The sequence below is a fragment of the Bos indicus x Bos taurus genome, chromosome 3, assembly GCF_003369695.1.
Source record: "Bos indicus x Bos taurus breed Angus x Brahman F1 hybrid chromosome 3, Bos_hybrid_MaternalHap_v2.0, whole genome shotgun sequence".
Classification (NCBI taxonomy): domain Eukaryota; kingdom Metazoa; phylum Chordata; class Mammalia; order Artiodactyla; family Bovidae; genus Bos; species Bos indicus x Bos taurus.
In genome coordinates this window covers 104,116,362-104,137,541 of record NC_040078.1, presented here as the reverse complement: position 1 = coordinate 104,137,541, position 21,180 = coordinate 104,116,362, and the positions used below count along the sequence as shown (strand labels likewise).

The window sequence follows — 21,180 nt, the reverse complement described above, 5'->3', positions numbered from 1 at the left end:
CTGCCCTACTCTTGACTTCTGGGGTCAGCGTTGCTCGGAGACACAGCTTGAGAGCAGGGCCAAAGCAGCCTTGACCTGGGGTTGGACTCTGGCTCTGGTGCAGTCCCTTACCAAATGTGTGGTTGACTAGTTGCTTATCATATGGTGAGAGAGATACCAGGAGGTTAAGTCCAAAATCCTCTGGAAAATCATGCTGGAGATAAACACAGTGTCTCAGTAAGCCCAACATGGCCATTTTTCCCAATTCTTGCTTACAGTCTGTCTTGGAAGCAGCTGACTTGCATCCAAGGGCAATGTTTTACCCAGTAGAATGACACTCAGTGTTGAGATGCTCAGACAAAAGGGACCCTGAAGTACACAGCATTGTATGGGTTAAGTCAGAAGCAGGGAGAGGTCTTGGGCAGGATCATGGGATTGGTAGGAAGTGCTCCCGCTCCTGAGACAGACCACAGCTTCATGTCTATTTCCCACCAGTGTTGTTGGTCTTTCATCAGTGTCATCGAGCATGCTTCCATCATCAGGTTGGGACACTACCACTCATCCCATAGAATCGCTGGTGCTTGGCTCTTAACTAGCAATCCGCCACTTCTCTAGCTTCAACCCCACCCCTTCTCCATGCTACTCTAGCTTCCCAGCCTGGCTCAGCATAGTGATATAAATGGAAATGCCTTCCCTGTCTATCTAGGACCCTACAAGGACTCAAAATAGCCCATACCCACTCCAAGTTTTCCCTAAGCCAATGCCCCAGCCTCAGTATGACCTAACTGCTGACCCCCAGAATCTTCCTGCCAGGTGGCACCTTCAGAGTAGCTTCCCTGGGCAGTGTCCCCGTGTTGGCATTTGCTCCCTGTCATGGGAAGTCTGCACCCCCTACAGACAGGAACTGTGGGTTTCTCATCTCTGGATTTCGCAGGGGAATGCCTGACACTCTGGGCTCCACAGATATTAAGAAGCTCCACTTTCACCTTTTGGAAGGAGCTCTCTGGGAAGGCAGTGCTGGGGGCAAGACTAGGGTCCGGGGGAATTCCCCTGGAATAATGTGGATGGTGTTAAGAGAACATGAGGTTGGAGTCAAAAGATCTGGATTCAAACCTTAGCTCTACCTCTTGTCAACAAAGGATCTGGGGATGCCTTCACACCTCTGTGTGAGTTGTTCCCACAGGTAAGATGATGATAACAGGGTCTACTTAGCATAGCACCTGGCACATACTGAGTACTTTTTATGTTCCGGGTACTGTTCTAAATGCCTTAATTAATTTAATCCCTCTACAACTCTAGGAGGCAGGCATTATTCTCACTTTATAGGAACTGTAAATGAGGAAAATGAGGCTGAGAGAAAGGAAATAATTTTCCCAAGTTCACAGAGCAAGTGAGATGGTCAGTAAACAGCAGCAATGACTGTTCTGAGACAGCAATATGTGGGACACGATCTCCGAGACTCCAAGGAAGGACAGACTGCAGGCTTTCTGCTTCTGCACTAGCTCCAGTCTTGTTCCCTCAACTGCAGCAAATGACACAGACCCACTGGTGTTGTAAATAGAGTTAACATAATATATTTATTTTAAGTGCCATTCATGCATATCACTTCTGGCAGCAACAATCCTAATGACACTTGGAATATTTCTTTACAGCACTAAACAGTTACAAAGAATGGGTGCCGTTCATCATAGAGGCAAAATATGAAATCGTGCAATAGCAAAACTGTAGAAACATTAAAACACTGACTGGCCAACAGCAGTACAGAGAGCAGACTGTGTGTGCACAGAAAGCCAATGCATTTCATCACATATATACAATATAGATATGTACACGTCACCCTCTGAATGAACAATATCAAAATACTCTATTCCATTTGAAATAATCCCCAGATTGATTCCCTCCCACTTCAAAGGACATCTGAGAGACACGTATTTACAAAAACACACATGAATACATTTACATTTCAAAAACTGCCACAAATGCCAGTCGGATTATTCTCCTGGACAGAGTGCCCCCATTTGATTATATGCATTTGATTCTTTTCCCCAAGTCTTCAGTCAATTTAAGCCCAAGACAGAACTTGCTTTGCATTAACAACTACCCACTGAGACAGCCACTAGAGGGACGCGGTGCACCTCGCCAGGTAGCTGTGCTGGCCGGACCTGCCAGGAAGCCCGTCCTGGGCTGCCCAGTCCTGTGCATTAACTAGAGTGGGATGGGTCTGGGTGGAGGCTCTGCCTCCAGGGCCATTCATGCTAAGTTTAAATTCTCACAAAAATCTGGATCACTGCACATCAGTAAATGATTGCTGAATGGGAAATTAGCTTCACACAATTTGTAAAATCTTCATCAGTGGTTTCTATCTGAATCACTCAGTATAAGCTACTGCATTCCAATACTCAAATTGTTTAAAGTGCACATTGCTACCCACACGATTTAAAGATTCAAAACAGCTATTTTGGTATCTAGAGAACAGTGACTTGAGCAGACTAAGAATCACCCTCCCCCCTTTTTTCCAAGCTTTTTCTCTGCAGGCCGCTATCTCATCTTGCCTCTGATCCATCTAAGAGGGGCCTATTGGCTGCCTTTCCAGAATCCCCCGATTTTTACTGATCCAAGGGGCTGGAACTGAATTTCCTTTCCCATGCCAAGCAGGGTCCAAACAACAGGAACATAGAGCCCTTCCTTTCTCCCCACCCTCACCAGCCCTTACCATGGCTGGCTTCCCAGTAATTCATTCAAGGCAACACTCCATTAAAAAAATACCCACAGACGTTCACAAACACTCTCACATACACACAGAGAAATAAAGATGTTTTGCTTAGTCCAAGTAGAGATTACTCAATCACAGAATCAGTAAGGGTAATTAAAGTGACTTAGGCATGGCTGACAGAGACTAGTAATGCTAAAGAGCAACCAGTGAGCAGTTAGTACTCCTTGATTTCATGGAACATTTTATTTCACCATTAGAACTGAAAGAAAAAAAAAATCTGTTTTTGGTCTAAAGAATCAATTCAAAATCTATTCATTGAAAAAAGAAATCTCATTTCTCTCAGTTTCATTATAAAACTAAGACAATCAATCCATGCAAAATAACTGTGATATAAAACAAAAAAAAAAACCAAACTAATAAAAAATCCTAAGATGCAGGCTGCATTCAAAGAAAGGAACCAAACGGCATGCATACACAGGCACACAGGACAACAGAAACAGCAGGCCACGCGACAGTTACTGCACTGGAGAGTGAGGCACACAGAACCCACGTGTGGCTCTACGCTCCTCTCAGCGCTCCCTAAATGGAAAGAGAATGGGGGAAAGCTGCTTGATAAGCACTGCCCTGCTGTTCTGTAGCCCAAATGAGCTCAGATTCAAATTCCAGAAAATCTTACTGAGCTAATGTCTCAATCAGCAGAAACGCAAAGATAGAGAATATACTCACAAGGCAGGAATAATGACAAAGAGAAAGACACAATCTCTCTCTGATTGTCTTGTCTGTAAACTCTTATCAAGAAAACTAATTCTGTGCTTGCAGACACTGCATTTCTTCTTAATGAACCCAACAGGAGTTGGGCATTCACAGAAGATAGCAATAAATATTAAAATAACACTTTTGAATAATAAATACGTAAGTGAATGTGGAGACATTGATTTGTTTAAAAAGCCAAGAATGCCCAGATTCTAATCAATCAAACACATTTAGAACTGGCAGACAGTGCAGACTTAGAAAAACAGATGCTGACAAGGTATAACATGAACTCTAGAATCCCCCAGGCATCAAAAAACATCCGGTCAGTCCTTCCTGCTACTCGGGAACAACGTGCCCCTTTAGATTGTTTGGAGAGTATCAAACTCTGGGTTCTCTATGACTTACTAAGGAGAACTTAATACTCACATTTCCAAAAAAGATTTTAAATAAGGGGAACTGGGCTTTGAAAAAAATCTATTTCCTTTCAGTTGCCTACATCAGTTAAAAGCATTCTGCATAAAATAGCCTAACAAAGAATAAAAACTCACAGTAACTTTCTTCTCAAGACACAATAATCCAATTAGAAAAAAACTGAAGCCTTTTAGTAATGTTTGTACACATACTTATACATATGCATCTATAAACTGCTTGCAGCAAAACAGGCTCTGTCTGAAAAATCAGTCTGGCACTTGTGGTCAACATCAAACTGACACAATATGCAAAAGCCGTTCAAATCACACAACAGTTAGGAGCTACATAGGGCAGCTGGCAGGGAGACAAACATGTAGTACTCGTCTGGGTCAGATAAAAGCAGTAAGTCATCCAGCTAAAATCTTGATTGTCTTCAAAAAAAATTTTGATAACATTGGTAAAATGATTAGCAACTTTCTTTTCTCCACTGGATTCTCTTAAACCTTTCCCTTCCACTGCACAGAAAGGTGACACTGGGTCTGGAGCCTTGAGAAACAAGCTCTACACAATTGAATCCCAATCAAAGTCATCCTGGATGTCATCTGGAGGCAGAGAGCGCCGCATCTGGAAGGCTTGGGAAGGCATCATGTGCTGCTGGCTCATGGCTCCGTGATGGCCTGGAAGGAACCAACATCAGCAGTGACTCGCGAGAGAAGGAAGGAAGACGAAACAAACACCTACTGAACACTCCTTCATGCCAGGAACTCAACGCACATGCTCTCACTCATCCACCCTCAAGTCTCTACATAAATGATCTCTATAAATGAAAAGTCTCTCTATAAATGATCCTCATTTTATACATATTCTGCACCCCACCCCTCTCTCTGAAACAGGGAGTTCACTCCCTCCTGAGGTAGCTTCATTCACTGCTGGGAAAGCTAAAAAAGCCCTTCAGTATTAAACTCTGAGCACCAACCCCAACACATCACGCCTCAAATTACCTGCAATCGTTGTTCCTGGAGTGCTGAGTGCCTGTGGGATGTGAGGATAACCAGGGGGTGGCATCACTGAAGGAGGGAGATTTTGCCTGGAGTCTATGTACAGATTTCCTAATCAGATTGAAAAGAACAAAGAAGGAAAACCTATTACCATAAGTAAAACAATTAAGCATAAAAATCTTAATAGAATTGTTACCTAAAACTAAATTAAGCAGGTTAAGTGAAGATGAAAACAGAAGGGAGAATGTCTCCTTCTGGATGCTAAAACTCTGCCAGAGGTAATGCTGGATTTTCAGACAGGGTGCCGGGATGGGTGGATACCCTGGTACTAATTCTGGCACTGTCTCTAATTCTCTGGAAGCTTGCAGGCCAATTATGTCTATTGTTGTTACATACCTTATCATAGTTCTTAAGCATTTTCATATCCGTTAGTTCATCTGAGTCTCCCTCTAGGCCCACAATGAAGGCAAGACAGGGATTATCCCATTTTATGGATGAGGCAACTGACGCTCAGAAGGTTGAGCTGACTTGTCCAAAGACACATCAGTTTGACAGAGGCTAGGGCTACAATTCAGCTCTAATTCACAGGTTCTTTCCAGTAACAGCTGTCTCTACTGCCCTGATTTTCTTATCCTGAAAGCAGACCTAAGTGCACACAACCTGATTAACAAAGTGACTGAAGGCACAAAATGATAGGAAAGATTTATTATATGAAGTAAAAGAGCCACCTCCAAAGTGATTAACAATGTATTATTTAGAAGTGTGCAGATGGAAAATATAGATCTTATTTAAATAGCATTTCAGAAGGTTCTTATATTAATATGCTTTCATTGACAGCAGTCATCAAGAATAACAGCTCTTGTTATTCTTGTAAAATGTCAATTACACTGCATCCTAATGCAAAACAGAAAGGGAGGGGAGGATACATCACACAGGCACCCACAATAACTCCTGGGGAAGAACCATGGTAACATCGGTTTTACATTATGAAACATCTGGAATCCTGGAAAGGCTTTTCCCCTAAGGTACGCTGGTGTTTCACACAGACTACACTTGCACTCTAGGAATACCGTAATCAAACTAGGAAACAGTGATCATTTCCCCAGAGAAAACAGAAGGAGAAGAAAAGTCTTCCTTTTGTATTCAAGGTAGGGCACACTATCTTTGGCCACTCCGAGTCTCCACCTGCCACTGGAAAGTCAGACTGTCCAAGCTTGAGACAGTCTCAGAGATAATCTAACCCAGCCCTATTTCTGTTCATGTAGGTGAGGAAGTGAGATGAGAGAAGATGGGAAAGAACCAGGGAGACAACCCAAGACTTCTGACTTCCAGCTACTGCCTCCCAAGATGACATGCTTTTTTATAGAAAAGTTTAAAGTCAGAACTGAGGTCTTTGACCAATCTGCCATACGGAAGACTTCAGAAGAAGAGAAAAGTTATATGAAGTTACAGCTCTAGTATATTTTTGCAGGAGAAAAAGTTCTGCCAAGTGCTGACCAGCCTTCACATTTGTGGCTCATGTTCTTTCTTAAGGTTGAATCAGGCTACGGGGCTTCACTCCTCTGAGTAAAGGAGGAGACAGGTGAGAATTAGAGAAGAATCATGAAAATAAACAAGACGATGGGCATAAACTGACACCCAAATTAAACAAATGGCCTTAACTTTTTGAAACTGTCACATTCTTAACACTTTTATTTTCATGTAGAGATTCTCATTACTTCTCATCTCCCCCCACCTCCATGTTCTCATTACAGACTGAACAATGAGAGCGTAGTTGGACTTTCTAAGCAAGAAATTAACTTATAAAGCAGCTTCTAAAGATTTCTGAGATCCTATAATATTTAGAATGTAGTCATAAGAATTTAAAAATCTACACTGTACTTCACACCTAAAGCTATTATTGCAAATCAACTATATTTCAACAACAAATCTAATCACAAAACGTGTTTTTTGAAAGCAGACTTTTGTTGAATGACCATTCATTCATTTAAGAAGTATTTGTGCTAATAAGAATAAACGAAAAATAAAATTCCCAGCCTTTGTGGAACTTGTTTTCAGATTATTGGGAAGGATGAAGATGGGAGGAAGGGAGGAAAATAAATAGTACATTATATACACTATGGAGAAAAATAAGGCAAGGAGGGGGAAAAGGAGTGCCGAACAGTAGGTGTTATTTAAGTAAGATGATCAGGGAAGTCATCACTTGAATAGGTGCTTTTTTAGGGAAAAACTTGAGTCATGTGTCTATCTGGGGAAGTCACTCAAGACAGAGGAAAGAGCAAGTGTGAAGGCCCTGAGGTAGGTGGTGTGTGTCCAGAGTGTTCAAGTAACAGTAGGGAGGCCAGCAGTGCACAAGCAGGGGTGTGACAGGAGGGGAAGGGAAAAGAAGACAAGGTCAGAGAGTAATTGGGAACAAATAAAAATCTAAGATCATGGCATCCAGTCCCATCACTTCATGGGAAATAGATGGGGAAACAGTGACAGACTTTGTTTTCTTGGGCTCCAAAATCACTGCAGATGGTGACTGCAGCCATGAAATTAAAAGACACTTGCTCTTTGGAAGAAAAGCTATGACCAACCTAGACACATTAAAAAGCACAGACACTACTTTGCCAACAAAGGTCCGTCTAGTCAAAGCTATGGTTTTTCCAGTAGTCATGTACGGATGTGAGAGCTGGACTATAAAGAAAGCTGAGTGCTGAAGAATAGATGCTTTTGAACTGTGGTGTTAGAAAAGACTCTTGAGAGTCCCTTGGGCTGCAAGGAGATCAAACCAATCCATCCTAAAGGAAATCAGTCCTGAATATTCATTGGAAGGACTGATGGTGAAGTTTCAATACTCTGGCCACCTGATGCAAAGAGCCCACTCAAAGACCCTGAGATTTGAAAAGATTGAGGGCAGGAGGAGAAGGGTGTGAAAGAGGATGAGATGGTTGGATGGCATCATTGACTCAATGGACATATGAGTCTGAGCAAACTCTGGGAGACAGTGAAGGACAGAAGTCTGGTGTACCACAGTCCATGGGGTTGCAAAGAGTCAGACACGACTGAGCAACAACAAAAACCAGAACACAACAGTTCCAGAACAAATGATCCTTTTGATCAAGGATCAAAAAGAAATGACCACAGAAGTCTAGGAACAAAGGGTTTTAAGAAAATAATCCAGGATCTCAGTCAAGAGAGAATCCATAAGAGATGCCTGGCCCCTCTGACAGGACAATAGTGGATGGGACTCAAGAAGACCTGAGTAGGCACAGGAAAACAATCAACAGGCTTGAAGAGAGGATAGGACAATGAAAATTACTGAGACAGATTAACAGAAAGAAAAAAGACTGAAGACAAGCAAACAGAGCCTAAGGGACCTGTCAGACACTAGCAAGCAGCCCAATTATGCATTCTGGGAGTTCCAGAAGAAGAGAGAAAAGGGGGTAGAAAGACTATCTGAACACATTATAGGTGAAAACCTTCCAAATTTGATGGAAGACAGGAATATAAACATCCAGGAAGTTCAATGAACTCCAAGTGAGATCAAGTCAGAGGAACCCACACCAAGACACATTGTGAGCACATTTTCAAAAGCCAAAGATAAAGAGAGAATTTTGAAAGCAGCAAGAAAGAAGTGACTTGTCACATACAAGGGATCCTCAATTAAGACAATAAGCACATTCCTCATCAGAAATTTCAGAGGCCAGAAGGTCAATCTATTCAAAGTGCCAAAAGAGACCAAAAAAAAAAACTGTCAACAAAGAATCCTACAGCTGGTAAAAGAGTACTTTCAATAGTGAGGCAGAAATTAAGACATTCCCAGATGAGTAAAAGCTAAGGCAGTTTGTTACTGTTAGACCTGTCCTGGAAGATAGTGGTCAAGAGAGTCTTGCAGGAAGAAATCAAAGGACACTAAATAGTAACTTAAAGCCATAAGAAAAAATAAAGATCTCAATAAAGGTAAATACATGGGCAATTATGGAGACAGCATTATCATAACAATGATTTTTAACTCCACTTTTTGTTCTATATATGATTTAAGATGCTAATATGTTTCTAAAAGCTATTAGTATAAAAGTTCATATTACTGTAACTTTGGCTTGCAGCTTCACATGTTTTATACATAATTTAAGAGACTAACACATTTAAAATAATTATCAGTGTATGTTTTGGGCATACAATGTAGGATCATGTAATTCTGAGACACTGACAACCAACAGAGGCAGAGGTGAAGATGAAAAGGAACAGAGTTTTCATATGTTACAGAAGTTACACTGATATAAATTCAAATTAGTGTGTTGTAATTTTAGAATGTTAAACTCAGTTGCCATGGTAACCACAAAGAAACAGCTACAGAATATACACAAAAAGAAATGAGAAAGGAATTTAAACATTTCACTACAAAAAATTAACTAAACACAAAAGACGACAGTAATGCAGGAAATAAGGGACAAAAAAAAGCCACAAGGAATAGCAAAGAAATAGTAAAACATAAAAGTCACTCCTTATCAATAATTCTTTTAAATATAAACAGATCAAACCTCTCAATCAAAAGATGGAGACTGGCAGAATGGATAAGAACACATGATCCAACCATATGCTGACTATAAGAGACTCACTTGAGATCCAAAGACACAAACAGATTGAAAGTGAAAGGATGAAAAGATATTCCATGCAAACAGCAACCAAAGGAGAGCAGAGACTGCTGTACTAATAACGGACAAAAGACTTTAAACCAAAAAAGGTTATAAGAGATATCTTGTAAAGTCTTACTCCCTCTAAAGGATATTATATATCAACAAAAGGTGCAAAATAGCAAGAAGACAGAACAATTATAAACATTTATAATTGTTTATGTACATTTATGCACCTAATAACAGGCTGCAAAAATCATGGAGCACAACAGAATTGAAAGGAGAAATAAACAGCTCTACAATTATAGTTGGAGACTTAAATACCCATTATTTCAATAATAGAACAACCAGACAGAAGATAAGCAAACAGAGGATTTAACACAATAAGCCAACTAGATCTACTAGACATATATAGAACATTCTACCCAACAATAACAGCATAAACATTCTTCTCAAGTGCATCAGTTATTTTCCAGAATAAACCATGTTAGGCTACAAATCAAGTCTCAACAGATTTCTAAAAAATATTTATTTATTTGGCTGAACTAGATGGCACTCAACTCCAGTACTCTTGCCTGGAAAACCCCATGGACGGAGCAGCCTGGTGGGCTGCAGTCCATGGGGTCACTAAGAGTCGGACACGACTGAGCGACTTCACTTTCACTTTTCACTTTCATGCATTGGAGAAGGAAATGGCAACCCACTCCAGTGTTCTTGCCTAGAGAATCCCAGGGATGGCAGAGCCTGGTGGGCTGCCGTCTATGGGGTCGCACAGTCGGAAACGACTGAAGCGACTTAGCAGCAGCAGGTCTTAGCTATTGCATGGAAGATCTTCAGTCCTAGTTGTGGCATATGGGTTCCCTGACCAAGGATTGAACTTGGGCCCCTCTGTATACAGTGCGTGGAGTCTTAGCCACTAGACCACCAGGGAAGTCCCTCAATAGATTTTAAATGATAGATACCATACAAAGTGTCTTCTCTGACCACAGTGGGACAAATTAATCAAAAACAGAAGTAAAACTGGAAAATTATCAATTTGTGGAAATTAAATAACACACTTAACCAATGGATTAAAAAGAAGTCACAAGGAAAGTCAGAATATACTTAAGAGATAATACAAACAAAAACAACATACCAAAACTTATAGGAAACTGCAAAAGCAGTTTTAAGACAGAAATTTATAGCTATAAAGACTTACATTAAAAAACAGACCTACAAAAAGAAGACACCAAACCCAAAGCCAGCAGACAGAAGAAGTAGTACAGGTTAGAGCAGAGATAAATGAGACAGAGAACAGTAAAACATTGCAGAAAAATCTGTTAACACCAGAAGGTGGTTCTTCAGATTAAAAACTAAAAAGCTGACAACGCTTTAACTAAATGGACTAAGAAAGAAAGATCCAAATTATTAACATGAGAACTGAAAATAGTAACATTACTACTGATTCTACGGAAATCAGAAGAATGAGAACTCTTTTAATAACTGTATACCAACAAACAGGACACCCTAGATGAAACAGACAAATTACTAGAAACACAAAATCAACAAAAAGTGAATAATGAAAAAAGAAGAAACCTGAACAGACCTATAATGAGTAAGAAGATTCAATACATAAAAAAAACAAAACCTGTACAAATAAAATCCCAGGGTCTGATGGCTTCATGGGTGAATTCTACCACATATTTGAAGAAGAACTAAAACCGATAAGTGTAATATAACTACATTAACCGAATGAAGGGGGGAAAGCCCTCACAATCATCTCAACTGATGCAGAAAAAGCATTTGACAAAAGTCAACACCTTTTATGATAAAAGTGTGAAGGTGTTAGTTGCTTAGTTGTGTCTGACTCTTTGAAACCCCATGGGATGTAGTCTGCCAGGCTCCTCTTTGCATGGAGTTCTCCAGGCAAGGATACTAGAGTGGGTAGTCATTCCCTTCTCCTTGGATCTTCCCAATCCAGGGATCAAACCCACATCTCCTGCATTGCAGGGAGATTCTTTACTGTCTGAGCCACCAGGGAAGCCCTTTCATGATAAAAACACTCAACACATCAGGAATAGAAAGAAATCACTTCAACATAATAAAAGCCATGTATGAAAATCCCACAACAAACATATTCAACAGTAGAAGACTGAAAAGTTTTCCGCTACTATTATTAAGGCCAAAGCAAACATGTCCACTTTCACCACTTCTATTCAACACAGTCCTGGACATCCTAGCCAGAGTAATTAGACAAGAAAGAGAGACAAAGGGCATCCAAACAGAAAAGGAAGAAGTAAATTTATCTCTGTTCACAGATAGAATTTCATGTGTAAAAATCCCTAAAGATTACACACAAAAAAACTGTTATAAGAAATGAATTCAGCAAAATAGCAGGATACAAAGTCAACATGAAAAATTCAACCAGATTCCTATATATGAACAATCTGAAAAGGAAATAACAATAAATCCCATTTTCAGTGACATCAAAAAGAATAAAATACTTAGGAATAAATTAACTTACTTACAGAGATTAAAAACTTGTACAATGAAAACTACAACACACTGATGAAAAAAAATTAAAGATGACATAGACACACACGTCATGTTCATGGACTTCAAGACTTAATATGTTAAAGCAATCTACAGATTCAATGTAATCCATATAAAAAATCTCAATGACCTTTGTAGAAATAGAAAATCCCATCCTAAAATTCATATGGAATCTCAAAAGACCTTGAACAGTCAGAACTATCCAGAAGAAGAATAAAGCTGGTAGACTCACACTTCTTTTTCTGTTGTTTTTGAGCTTTTTACTTTGTATTGCAATACAACTGATTAACAATGTTGTGATAGTTTCAGATGAACAGTGACGGGATTCAGCCACACACATACATGTATCCATTCTCCCCTGAACTCCCCTCCCATCCAGGCTGCCACATAACATTAAGCAGAGTTCCATCACATTTATTTCAAAACTTACTACAAAGATACCATAGTTGGACAATGTACTGGCATAAAGACCAATGGAACAGAATAAAAAATCCAGCAACACATATATATTTAGTTGAATGATTTCTGACAAGGTGTTAAGACCATTCAATGGAGCAAAAGACAGTCTTTTCAACAAATGGTAACAGGAAAACTGTATACACACATACAAAAGAATGAAATTGGGCTGTTATATTAACCATATACAAAATTCACTCAAAATGGTTAGACTTATATGTGAGACCTAAAACTTTAAAACTCTTTTAATAGAGCTTCATGACATTGAATTTGACAATGATTTCTTGGATATTATACTGAAGGTATACAGAACAAAAGAAAAAACCCACTAACAACACAGTAAAAAAGAAAACAAAAGAATGGGAGAAAATATATGTAAATCTTATAATTCATAAGGAGTTAATATCCACAAATACAGAGAATTCCTAAAACTCAGCAACAAAAAAACAAACCTGATCAAAAAATGGGCAAAGAACATTTCCCAAAGAAGATAAAAAAATGGCCAATAAGATGAAAAGATGCTCAACATCATTAATCATACAAATCAAAACTATAATGAGACTCCACCACACACCCACTGAAATAGCTACTATTTAAAAAAAAGAGAAAATAACAAATGTTGGCAAGGATGTAGACGAACTAGAGCCCTTACTGACTGTTAGTGGGAATGTAAAATGGTACAGTTGCTATGAAAAACAGGATGATGGTTTCTCAGAAAATGAAACATAAGAATTAGCACAGGATCCAGCATTTCCACTTCTGAGTATATACCCAAAATAACTGAAAGCAGACCCTAGAAAATATTTGTACTTTCATGTTCACACAACACTATTTACAATAGCTAAAACATGGAAGCAACCCAAGTGTTTATTAACAGATGAACAGATAAATGTGATGTGTATAGATACATAAAATGACCATATGACCTAGCAATCACACTCATAGGCATACACCCTGAAGAAGCCAAAACTGAAAAAGACACATGTACCCCAGTGTTCACTGCAGCACTATTTACAATAGCTAGAACATGGAAGCAACCTAGATGTCCACTGACAGATGAATGGATAAAGGAGCTGTGGTACACATACACAATGTAACACTGCTGCTGCTGCTGCTGCTGCTGCTAAGTGGCTTCAGTAGACTTAATTACTGAATAATGTAACATTACTCAGCCATAAAAAGGAACACATTTGAGTCAGTTCTAATGAGGTAGATGAACCTGGAACCTATTATACAGAGTGAAGTAAGTCAGAAAGAGAAAGATAAGTATCATATACTAACGCAAATATATGGAATCTAGAAAAATGGTACCAAAGACTTTATTTACAGGGCAACAATGGAGAAACAGACATAGAGAACAACAGACTTTTGTACATGGGGAGAGGGAAGGAGAAGGTGAGATGTATGGAGAGAGTAACACGGAAACTTACATTATCATATGTAAAATAGATAGCCAATGGGAATTTGCTTATGTCTTAGGAAACTCAAACAGGCGCTCTGTATCAACCTAGAGGAGTGGGATGGGGAGGGAGGTTCAAGAGGGAGGGGATATATGTATGCCTATGGCTGATTCATGTTGAGGTTCGACAGAAAACAACAAAATTCTGTACAGCAATTCCCTTCAATTAAAAAATAAACTGAAAAAAAAAAAAAGACACAGAAATGAAGATTCACAAAAAGGACTAGGGTTCTAGAGAATATGGAAAGATCAAGTATGTGAAATAAGCTAGGATAACAACTGAATGAAGCAACTCAGGATAGAAAGAGAGGGCTTTTCAGCATCAAGTTTTAAAACAAGACAACAAACAGGAAAGAAGTCAACTTGGAGATAAAAGACATCAAGAAATTAAGATGAAGAGAGAAAGAACCTGGATACAAAGAACAGAATATAAATTTGAGAAAAGTGTAAGCACCGCAATTTCACAGAATAAATGAGATTGGCCATAAGGGGAAAGAATAAAAGAAGAAAGTGAGATGAAAAATGCAGAGCACAAATTTTGAGTTCAGAGTAAAACTTAAATGAGACTTCCATTATGTATATACTATTTAAATAAATTAACTTTAATTTTAACATTCTTAGAAGATATAAAAGATGTGTTGATTTTCATTGCAAGTCTCTACAAATTTAAATTGATAACACCTTAAAACTATGTTCTTATTACAATTAAAATGTACATATCCTTAAGACATTTTCTCGATTGGTAACTTGAAAGGTTAAAGACCACAAACAATAAAATAATCAAGTAAATCACGAGATAAAAACATAGTTTCTTTTATCTTACTTTTTCTAAGATATACCTTAAATTACTTGATTTCATTTCTTAGAAATAAAAAGATATAAATGGATCACTTCTATCATTAACAACATATCAAGTTTCCCTAAATAGTTACTAAATATGAATGAGAAAAAGAGAAAATCAAGAAGAAAATTAAAGCCATACCTGTTCCAATGTGCTGGGAAGGTTTTGTTGGATGCATGGCACCATGACAGACATTCTGCTGAACATTACTCTGTGAGTGGATAAGGCCAGTTTGTGTAAAGAACTGATTAAGAGAAGAACAGAGATCAGCAAATTGAACCTGATCTAAAGACCAGTTCTTGAGATCTGCCTGTCTCATACTCTCCATCAAACCTATGAGGAAAACATTAAAAATACTGTTAGCATGGTCCTGCAAACATTGCAAAAAAACCAGTAATTTTTTTCCAGCCCTCAAAACTTCCACTGGTAATCTTTTGCTTATGACATTTTCTAAATTATTCAAAGACTGATTCTTATTTCCCTCAGATCTCTTGTCTGTGACCATCTACTACATCAACTGGCCAGAAGACTTAATTAAGAATTTTACAAATTGTTGTTTTTAAGCATACTACCAACTGTAAAAGAAACACTACATAAGGAGACGCTTACTTCAAAGAAACTTACAGTGTACTCAAAAACACACGATCATGTGTATTTGGTTATAAGGAAGAAGGAATCAATACTCACCTTGGAACTGTGAGAGGTCTACATCTGACCAATTAACACTGCTGGCAATTCGACAGCTTTCTTTGAGCATATCAAGTGTTGCATACCAATCACTTGAAACACCTATAAAAATAATACTGACAATATTATAAATCTTGGATAGCGAAAGTTTGAGCTAGCCTTATTCCTGGTATTGGATGATCCCAATCCAGTTTTACAAATGGATTCAAACCCACTATATCTTGTGTTGGGCAATCTGTTCTGTGAGACAGGAAGGAAAGGTATTATTTCTTTGCACTTTACAAATAAATGAAATTGAACCTAGAGGTGACATAACTTAACAAGGCCACTGTGATGTATCTAAGAATTGAACCCAGTTGTATTCTGCAAAATTCCAAGAGGCCCCATTCACCTTGCAGAAGTCCATAGCACCCTTTGGAGTTCTGCAATGCAGAGACTGCCTGGTCTGTGAGCTATGTCAGTTAAACATCTCACCAGAAACCATCAAGACCTATCTTATGAGCAGCAGACTTAAAAAAAAAAAAAAATTCAGGGTATGAATCTATCATTCTAAAGGAAACACTTGGCAGGAATATGCGAAGAAAGAAAAAGTAGGAACATTCACCAAATACATAAACACAAAGTACTAGACCTCCCTGGTGGCTCAGGCAGTCAAGAATCTGCCTGGAATCCAAGAGACCAGGATTGGATCCCTGGGTTGGGAACATCCCCTGGAGAAGGGAATGGCTACTCACTCCAGTATTCTTGCCTGGAGAATTCCACAGACAGAGGAACCTGGCAGGCTATGGTCCACAGCATCGCTCAGTTGGACATGACTGAGTGACTAAGCACACATGCCAGACTAGGCATTTTATATCTGTATTCCCAATGTGATCCTCATAACAGCACTGTATACCAGGGCTGTTTTATTTTTATAGATAAAAAAATAACAAGACTAAAAGAGCTACTGCACCAAAGATCTAAGAGTCATAATGAGGATTGAAATGCAGGTCTTTCAGACACAAATCTATACTCTTTATTCTATACCACACTGAATCACAACAGATTGCAGACAGACTGTGCATTACATTCTTCTTTAAAATGCTCATTTTCCAGAAGGACAAGAGTTAAAAACCAAAACCTGCAAGGGTTGCTGAGTTTGCTTATGTTATACTAATAAACTGTAATCAAGACAATAATCCAGTTTAATCTATGGATTAAACGATTTACAACTACAGGACCACAGCAAGGAAACATAAAAGAAGACAGATGAGTACAGACAGAAAATATATACAAGCCCCAGATAAAAGATTGGAATTCACAGCCAAACACAACAAGTCAGAAGACAAAAACTTACCAGAATTACAGGATACCTGTTGTGGGGGTGGAGGCGCCTGATGTGTCAATGTCTGATGCGTCTGATGCTGGTGGTTCGGATGGTGCTGTATGTGTTGGTGTGGAGAGGGGTGTTGGGGGTGAGGTGACTGGAGCTGGTTGTGTTGCTGTGGGTGTGGTGCTGGGTGCTGGGGACGCTGTGGATGCTGCGGTAAACCATGCGGTCGATGGGACGGATGTGGAGACGGCTGTGTGTGCATCTGGGGATGTGACAGTGAGACCTGTGCAACCGAATTACTGCCCGTGGTGTTGAGGCCACTGCCGTGACTGTTGGTCAGGCTGCTTTGGTTGCTGTGTGGGTGAGAGCTCACTGTACTGCTGGGAGAGTGCTGATACGAACAAGAAGTGTGGGACTGCTGGGAAGATTCGGAAGGGATGTTCATCAAACCTGAGAACAGAGAGAGCAAGATCAGTGATGGTCAGATTTCAGTTGTATTTTATGACAGACATTTGCAAAATTATTTACAGAGCAAAAGTATATGCTGTCAGGAAGCAATTCTGGTTCAGTTGAACAAATGCTGATGTAATATCCACCATACCCTGGGCTCTGGGGTTACCGAGAAGAAACATCATTCTCTGTCCTCAATAGTTCATGGTCAAGGGGAAGAGACAAACACTTGAGGAGATTTTGTCAACATTGTAAGTACTAAAGCAAAAGTAATCAGAGGGAATACAGAATCTCTTCTTCCCTGTTCTACCTAGTAAGGGGCATCGAAATACAAAGAAGCCCTCCTTGAAAAGGCAATATCTGGGTTGTCTTGAAAGATGTGCTGTGCTGTCCTTAGTCACTAGTCATGTCCGACTCTTTACAACCCCACGGACTGCAGCCCTCTAGGCTGCTCTGTCCATGGGGATTCTCCAGGCAAGAATATTGGAGTGGGTTGCCATGCCCTCCTCCAGAGGATCTTCCTAACCCAGGGATCCAGGTCTCCAGCACTGCAGGCGGATTCTTTACTGACTGAACCACCAAGGAAGCCCCTTGGAAGATGACTAAATGTTAAGGGAAAAGAGGAAGAGGTATTGAGTCACATTCAAGATGGCTCTCTACAGGTCTGAAGACCTTCGGCAAAAGAGGAGAGTAGAAATAAAGCTCACTGATTTCTGATCTCTTTCTCTGACTACTCCAAAAACTTTAAGTCCAATATGGCAGTTTAAGGGTTAAGATTACATATTTCTTAATGCCAGAAAAGAATAATTAAAATCTCTGCACTACAATTTATACACTTGTAACTCTGGAGCATTATTAACCTCGTCAAGTCACAATCACCTCAATTATAAATAGGATGACAATGGTACGTGCTTCGTAAGAGTTGTTGCTAGGATTACAAGCCACTAAACTGTGTCTGTCTCAAGAATGTTCCATAAAAGTAATGAAACAGAGCAGTAGAGATGGCTGGTTGTTTGTTCGTTTGTTTTGCTTAGTCGTAAGGATTCTAGCCATCTTGGGCTCAAACATGAGAAACTTACCACTGATATTTCAAAGCCAGTATTTTTGTACTGAGATCAGCAAAGCTGGATCTGCTTAGCAAAGTCTTACATGGGTTTTTTTATTTTGGTACTTATATAGGAAAAAAATTTTAATATAAAATTTGAGAAAACACGTGACTCTTACTTTAACCAGAAAACTAACTTCCTATACAAACTACGGATACTCACCAATATATGTAATATTTATGTATAACATTAACTTTCATATTTGTCAGTGATATGTATTAAAATGTAAAGGAAGGGATTTTTGTCTATTTTGTCTACTGCTGTGAACAGGTATACTCTCTGACCTGGAATACAGTTAACCTGCCAAACAAAGCAATGCTTCGATGTTTGAGTTCCCGACAATTTCTGACTGGTGTTCTATGGGCGAATAATGAGACATCTTGATTCTATCATATGACTCTGATTAAACCAGCAGCTGACAGGACATTAATACATAAATGCACCTGGGAAACCCCAACAATAATGCAACAATCTAGTATTTGTTTGAAATATAATACTGCATCTCAACCAGTATCTCTTTTAGCATGAAATCTGATTTAAGTATGTTGTACAAAATAACGACAACTACAATGTTTACTTGTAAGTGTCATACATGAAATCGCAGATTTGGTGCTACCATACTCTAATAGCTATCTCTTTGGTAACAGCAGTCAGGACAGAAAAGCAAGGAACATCTACTCTTGTGATGCCACATTTACCACTCAAAACATTTCACATGCTAGACATCACTAACTAATCATGACAGGCCTTCCCATATGCCATAAATGCAGTGTCAGAATTCTTTAACACAGTGCTCCAGGACATCAGTAGTAATCAAATGAGGTAGGCACGCATGACAAGATAGATTTCTTATATATACAGACTATAGTAAAGGCGCAAAAGGCATTCAATCCTTATCATGATGGTAATGTTCTAAGATTAAGGAAAAATAACAGTGTTATCTGAAAATAATTCTTTAAAAAATTTCAATAAAATATTAACAAAGAAGTATTAAAACTCACCTTGTTGACTAAGTGACTGCTCAAAAACTGACTTATAAAGGCTCCGAAATGAGGCACTGAGATCTTCAAAATTATATTCTGAGAAAAGTAACTGTTTGTCTCGTTCTGGAAGGTTGTACTGTGGCTGCTGTTGAGGCGTTAATGACTGAGGAACTGGCTCTGGATGATTTGTCACCTAACAGGAAAAGAAAAAACCTACTAATTTAGTAGCTTTATATCAAAATTGATTTGTTACATAAAATATGTAACTAAAAATACTAGAACTGAAAATAGAATCCAAAGGAATTAACTTCCCTGTCTGTGGCTTTCCTATCATCTATTAAATTGTATACACATAAAGGGCACACCATAAATTATTAACTTGTCTCTTAAAGAATCACAGAAATCTAATCCAATCTCCACATTTCACAGGAGGAGTTACGTATTCAAAGGAATTAAAGGAGATTCCCAAGGTCATAATAAGTGATAAATCAAGCCTGGAACTCTTCCAGTTTCTGTGAAATTTTCATCTCAATTTCCACAGAAGCAATCTCATCTCAAACGCACTATACTCTGAAACTAACATTTCTCATTTGTTTATTCAATTAACCTTTAAGTACTTAATATACTGTGAGTATTGCTGAGTCAGGTTGTATGACACTGCCCAAAGAAACAAGGAACTTCAATTCATCTAACTCTTCATTTGTAGGTAAATTTTTCTTTTTTAAATGAAACTTAGGGGAAATGAGAAGTGAAGGATAAAAGACAAAGGAGATGCTGAGAAAAACAGATCAGGGCCTTGAGCTCTGAAAGGGAAAAAGAGTACCATGAACACTAAAGTAAGAATTATCTCTGAAAATAGCACAACTAGAAATAAAATTAATGAAACATGATCAGCAATATCTCTTAAAGATTATATCAAGCAGTGACAAACTACCATATGTTTTAGTGTTTTGCAAAATTAAATAAGATATGAGCAGTGACTGTAAGTGGGCTTCCCTGGTGGCTCAGATGGTAAAGAATCTGCCTGCAATGCAGGAGACCTGGGTTTGATCCCTGGGTCAGGAAGATCCCCTGGAGAATGGAATGGCAACCCACTCCAGTGTTCTTGCCTGGAGAATCCCATGGACAGAGGAGCCTGTGGGCTACATACTGTCCATGAGGTCGCAAAGCGTCAGATACGACTGAGCAACTTTCACTTTCAGTGACCGTAAGTTTATAGAGCCTTTCAAAATGATACTCACAAGGAGTCTACAATAACCTGAAAAAATATGAATTTTGTGTAGGGCAATGGCTTCACCAACTGCCACTCTGGTGACGTTAAACGTTGTCTCCACACAGGCCATGTAAGCGAGTCTCAATGGCAGAATAATCTAGGCCTTTGAAAATCCTGTGATTACCCCAGAACAAGGGATGATGAGTGGCCTTACAAGCAGCAAATTATTATCTGATATTTTTCATCCATTTTTCTACTTGAAGGAAAGCAGTCCATCTCTCTAACTTGCAGGAATCTGCCAAGAGATGGTTTCTCATCTACCTCCTTGTTCCCAAATGGGGGTGGGGGGGAGGGGTACTTTCTAAGGTACAGCTGCAAGTTGTGTAACAATTTAGGTACAGAATGGAATTTACTCCTCCACAACAGGCACCCATCACTTGCACGGTTTCTCATCTGGTTCCTTTGGTTTAGTGTCATCCTGTGGGACCCAGGGAGCTGACACCATAGTGATCTGGCTTATACAGTATGCATAAGTAACAAAACTGTCACAGTGCATTTAGCCTTACTGTGTCCTTAAAGGCTCAATCTATGGATACGTGATAAGCCCAACCAGAAGCTCACATTGTATTGTTGCTTTAGGAGCTCTTGATGACTGATTATCTTATTAA

At 39.1% G+C, this 21,180-nt stretch overlaps 1 protein-coding gene across 5 annotated transcripts in view; it reads right to left on the bottom strand.

Annotated features, from left to right (window-relative positions):
- Window positions 1-1,528: 1,528 nt before the first annotated feature.
- FOXJ3 (forkhead box J3) overlaps window positions 1,529-21,180 on the bottom strand; it is a 126,044-nt gene continuing 106,392 nt past the window's right edge. For all 5 annotated transcript variants that reach the window (XM_027537626.1, XM_027537622.1, XM_027537624.1 and 2 more), the window contains 6 exons: window positions 19,318-19,492; window positions 16,785-17,210; window positions 15,449-15,550; window positions 14,903-15,094; window positions 4,858-4,965; window positions 1,529-4,533 (listed from right to left, as the gene is read on the bottom strand). In XM_027537626.1, coding sequence (XP_027393427.1) covers window positions 4,418-4,533; window positions 4,858-4,965; window positions 14,903-15,094; window positions 15,449-15,550; window positions 16,785-17,210; window positions 19,318-19,492 — 1,119 coding nt within the window. In that variant the 3' untranslated portion in view covers window positions 1,529-4,417. The remainder of the gene's footprint in view (window positions 4,534-4,857; window positions 4,966-14,902; window positions 15,095-15,448; window positions 15,551-16,784; window positions 17,211-19,317; window positions 19,493-21,180) is intronic.